This window comes from Limulus polyphemus, unplaced genomic scaffold, assembly GCF_000517525.1.
Source record: "Limulus polyphemus unplaced genomic scaffold, Limulus_polyphemus-2.1.2 Scaffold1148, whole genome shotgun sequence".
NCBI lineage: Eukaryota > Metazoa > Arthropoda > Merostomata > Xiphosura > Limulidae > Limulus > Limulus polyphemus.
In genome coordinates, this window is record NW_013666758.1 from 184682 (window position 1) to 190381 (window position 5700).

The window sequence follows — 5700 nt, forward strand, 5'->3', positions numbered from 1 at the left end:
TGTTGTAAAACTGCTGTTTATTTTGTTAGCCTTCATTCTTGTATCTCCCCTAATGATGCCAGGTAAACCTGGTGAAATGTTGTAAAACTGCTGTTTATTTTGTTAGCCTTAGTTCTTGTATCTCCTCTGATGGTGCTAGGTAAACCTAGTGAAACATTGTGAACAAAATAAAAGTTTTACTATGTACAACCAATAAAAACCTGTGTAAATAATATGATAAATAAGGTATCTGTCTACACAATATTTTATTATATCATTTAGATGTATTCTAGTATATGGTTACTACCACATGTAATTGTAACTTCAGTGCCACTCATTGTTTTCTGTAAGTTACATGTTGTTTGTATTTGAAAGTAATAGCACATGTTGCAGTGATGTTTTCTTGTTAATAAACATTTATAAGAAAGCCAGTTAAGCTAGGAATAATTCACACCAGTAATTTGTTTGTTTACAGTGAGTCTGTGGAGTATTGGCATGTAATATTTTTCATTTTTAGTTGCAGTATCTGTATATGGCCCTAATGAAGATCCAGAACTGATTGAGTGGTTACAAAATTTGGGACTGGATAAGGAGAGTATTGGAAAGGTAACAAACCACAGTCTCTGCATCTTTGTTTTATGTTTTAGGGTAGAACAGAACCAATAAAGAGTACAGTTTATCTACTATGTTAAAATATTCTTAATTATAGTGCAGAAATAAACATTTAAAACTAAACCTAATACTGAAATATGTAACAGTGCATTATTCTTTTTCTAAAAAAATTATTTTATTTTTATTATTATTATTTTAAAACACACAAAACTACACATTCTTTGGATGCCCAAAAAGCAAACTAATATGTTAATATTTAAGTTTTATATAACTTTATAAAAGATTATCTTAAAATATATAGTCAAGTTTCTAACATTTCCTGTATTAACCCTCTCACAGCAGACAGTTTGAAGAGCACATACCACCACATTTTAGTTATATTCAAATTTAGTTAAACAACCTTATCATCAAAAAATTGGCATCGAAATGTAGTTTACAAATCAAATTTTAGTATTATATATGTTTCAATATTTTAGTTTGAAAGAAAATATTAAAAACAAAATGCTAAATATCCTTTTTACACCTACCATACAATGTCTATAGTGGTTAATGAATTAGAAACTCAAATTTCAGATACTGACAAGCTAGAATATAAAATATGAACTTTTCACCTTTTTTATTTGTTAAGATACCAATATATTTAGCAAACCTATCAGAGTAGCACCTCCCACTTCATTTTTTCTAAACCTTTTTTTATACTCGCACCTATTTCTGTTAAGTACAGGTTTATAATCAATAGAAAGAGCACATTCTAGACTACATGCATTTGATAGTCATTTGTAATTGGTTTGAAGGAGAAAGCCAACTTGAAATGTTGAAGTCTGTTGACTAAGTCAATGCTCTGAACAGAAATGAGATTTTTTTAAACCCACGTATAGCTTAGTTAGTAAAAAAGATAAATTAGTGATTATATGTATCACTTTAATAATATGATAATTTTTTGGTTTTTCTAAAATGCATATTTGAAATCTACAAAAATTAATTTGTCTTCCTTCTTCACTTGAGAGAATAAATGAAGTTTATGGCAAGGCTTAGCAAGTACATTGTGTGAGTACAAATCAATTTCATAATTAGAAATCAAGCATTTTTGAGTAAATAGTAACAATATATAGACATGTTCATAAGCACTTGTATATCTTGTATACCTATACCACTAAATTTTGATCACCATGGAAGGATAATTAATATCCAACTATCTACCAAGTTTACTGGATTGGTCTGGACTTTGTACAAAGCCATATAATAAATATTTTCTTGCACTTTTATTAATTTAGAAAATTCTCCTTGCAACCACTCTACTGTAAGCAAGTTGATAGATCTTCTCCCATTGTGTTCTTGGATTAAGATAAACTCTGTGGAAATTGTGGCTTATTGCTCTACTCATGCTTGTTTGTTATTGCTAGTGTCGTATTACAGTGTCACATAAACACTAATGGCAGGAATGGTAATTCATTGCTTTATCTTTCACAGATTTCTACTTCAGCTGCTAACAGTAAAATAAACATAGGAAATAGATGTGAAAAGTTAGAAGTAGAAACTCTCAGAAATACTTTGGAACTTTGTGATCAATACTAAAAAAAGATGGCCTGGCATGGCCAGGTGGTTAGGGAGCTCGACTTGCAATCTGTGGGTCACGGGTTTAAACCCCCGTAACACCAAACATGCTTGCCGTTTCAGCTGTGGGAGCATTATAATGTGACGGTCAATCCCACTATTCATTGGTAAAAGAGTAGCCCAAGAGTTGGCAGTGGGTGGTGATGACTAGCTGCCTTCCCTCTAGTCTTACACTGCTAAATTAGGGACGGTTAGCACAGATAGCACTCTTGTAGCTTTGTGCAAAATTCATAACAAACTAAAAAGGAGAGAACAGTGCTACTCATTTTATTTCTTTTCTTTTTATGGTTGTTACGAGTTTGGTCAAATTGACTGAATGCGTATAGAGTTAAGGTAGAGAAAATAACAGATATAATATAAAATTTAGTAAAAAACTTGATATTTATTTTGATGGTTTTAGAGATAACACAAATGAAACTTGTTAATTTTCAGATAAAGAAAGGTATTTTTAATCTTAAATTGAAAATCACTTTGCATTGGGAGCAGTCAACACTTTGACTCCATATATTCATAGACAGATTTTTAGCAAAAAATACTTCATTAAAAATTCTGATTTTTTTGTCTACCAAAAACTTGTAATGTTTACTAAAAGCTTAAAAAAATTCCTGAAAATACACAAAACATGTTAAGAGTAATAGTATGGAAACTGATGGTCACTTTGGGATTATGTTGTTAGTGTAATCCACCAAGGCAGTGAACTCTCCCAACACAGGGTCGGTCAATATGATCGAGTCACATGACCTTCTGTATTCATTTAAAGTTTATATAAATTTAATACTTATAACTCTATATATTGGGTATATCTTCACTAAATTTGGCAGTCTTTCAGTTAATGTTATAAGTCTTTCACATACAAAAAGTCATATTTCTTAGTGAAGTATTTTTAATAAAATAAAGTTTTGACCATAAATATATTGAGTATTTGTTTTGAATAGTCCGTGTGCAAAGTAATATTCACATTAAAATTAAAAATACTTTTCGTCATTTCAAATATCTCAAATTTCCTTTGTGTAATCCCTAAAACCTTCTAAATGTATTTCAAACGTTTTTTTCCCCCTAAATCCTTATAGTTCATATGTTATTTTCTCTACTCTATCTCAAAACTGGATCGGTCAATTCGACCGACCTCGTAACCACCAAAAAAAATAGAAATAAACTTAAATTAACCTTCTTTTCTTTCTAGCAAGAGGGGGGCAGTCGACCCCGGGTGCAGAATTTCCTCTGGCCTGTAATGCCTATTAATTAATAATTATGCCCTATGTTAAGTAAATACAACAGAGTGTTATGTTATTTGTGTGTATTACACTTGTAGTTTTAACTTTTAAAAGCTGCCCACTGAAATACAGTGAGACCGAATTGACGTACGGAAATAAATTACACTATTCCATCATTCATCTGTAGATCAAATACAAGTCCTAGAGTACAACGTACAAGGGTATGTTCAACAAAAAAGAAAATACGAGATTGGTGTAACATATTAACTGGTGTGCAAGATTGGCAATATATGCAACAGGCAAGATCTAGATCTAGTAAACATTATAGGCCTAATGTAGTGGTTTGTAATTGTATTGACTGATTGTAAATCATGTCTTACACCAACTAATGTACTAGACTTTAGGTCTAATTGCAGTTATAACTTTATTTCTAGACCCTAGGTCGATCATCATTCAAATTGTAGCCTATATTATAGGCACACTTAGACCTATACTAACTATTAAACTAGGCATGTATGACATCCGATAGTCGGTCTGCTTTCAAAACACAGGGTGGATTCTCTAAGTGGAAATAAATTGAAAAGTTAAATGCTCATGAAAATAGTGACAGTCATCGTGAATCATTTACTGCTTGGAAAGAAACTGAGCACCAAATTCGTCTTCAAAGTGGCATTGATGAAGAGCTGCAAAGGCAAATTGAGCAAGAAAAAAATACATAGAGATATGTACTGTGACAGTTGCTGGATTGTACATAATATTTAGCTTCTCAGAATCTTGCATTTCGTGGTCATACTGAGGACATAACTTCAAACGAAAACCCTGGAAATTTCCTGTCACTTTTGCTGTTATTAGTAAAGTATGATCCAGTAATGAGAGAGCATTTAGAGCGTGTTAAAAACAAGCAAACGTCAACATCTTATCTTTCTCCTGAAATCCAAAATGAGTATAAATCTCATGGCATCACATGTGCGAAATTATTATTTGTCAGCAATTCGTAGAATCAAATACTATGGTATTCTATTTGATTCCACACCTGATTTAGCCCATCGTCAGCAATTGGCCCAAGTGACTCGGTTTGTTAACATTGACTTTAAGACAAGACAAAGAGTCATTTATTGACTTTATACAGATAAAGGAAAAAGATGCTGCCAATATTGAGAAAACAATAAGCACAAAATTAGAAGCGGATGGAATTTTATTGAGTGATTGTTGTTCACAATGTTATGATAATGCTGCTGTCATGTCAGGTCATCTGTCAGGCGTTCAACAAAGAATTCTGAACAAAAAATTCCAAAAGCATTGTTTATAAACTGTGCCAATCATAGTTTGAACTTAGCATGTCTTCATGCTGCAAATCAGGAAACAACCTTTTTTGGTATAATTGAAGTTATTTATAATTTCTTTGCTCATTCAACAACTCCTTGGGACGAACTGCAACAGGAGCTTAAGATCTCTGTCAAGCGTGAATCAGAAACACGGTGGAGTGCAAGAGAAAAGGCAGTAAAAGTTGTAAATGAAAAACTGGATGAATTGCTAGGACTGTTAGAGCAATTAAGTGAGAATAGCAACATGGCTGAAACAGAATGTGGTGCTAATAATGTTCTGCAACGCATGCTTACATTTGATTTTCTTGTACTTTTGCATTTTTGGAGAAATCTTTTATCATCTATCAATCGTGTGCAGAAACGTCTTCAGGCCCCAAAAATGAATTTTAGAGAAGCAGCTGCTGATCTTGATTCTTTGAATAAGAAATTGATAGAATCACTTGAAAAGTCCTGTCAAGAATCACTTAACGTGGGCAATAATCAATGCGAAACATGTGGATTGACCATTGAAAAAAGAAAAATACGTCGTAAACGAATGCCAGGTGAAAATGCAGCTGGTTTATTTGGTTCGCTATAGGAAACCAAACGGTTGAACTTACAAATTTAGGCCCGGCATGGCCAGGTGGTTAGGGCGCTTGACTCGCAATCTGAGAATCGCGGGTCCGAATCGCCCTTTCAGCCGTGGGGGCGTTATAAAGTGACGACCAATCCCCCTATTCGTCGGTAAAAATGTAGCCTAAGAGATGGCGGTGGGTGGTGATGACTAGCTGCCTTCCCTTTGGTCTTACACTACTAACGAGCTTTAAAGTATCCTAAAGATGGCCATAGGCACATAATGTTGAGATTTATCAAGTTTGCCACCTGTTTTTTATTTGTTTAAATATTTTATCGAATGCTGTTGTCATTCAGAACATAATAATATCAAATAATATATATAATGTTTGTATACTATTTTG

The 5700-nt window shown here is 32.9% G+C and overlaps 1 protein-coding gene across 8 annotated transcripts in view; it reads left to right on the forward strand.

The window, feature by feature from the left end:
* Positions 1-5700, forward strand: part of LOC106462352 (mitogen-activated protein kinase kinase kinase 5-like) — a 151359-nt gene that overhangs the window by 140382 nt on the left and 5277 nt on the right. For all 8 annotated transcript variants that reach the window (XM_013922265.2, XM_013922266.2, XM_013922269.2 and 5 more), the window contains one exon: positions 497-585. In XM_013922265.2, coding sequence (XP_013777719.1) covers positions 497-585 — 89 coding nt within the window. The remainder of the gene's footprint in view (positions 1-496; positions 586-5700) is intronic.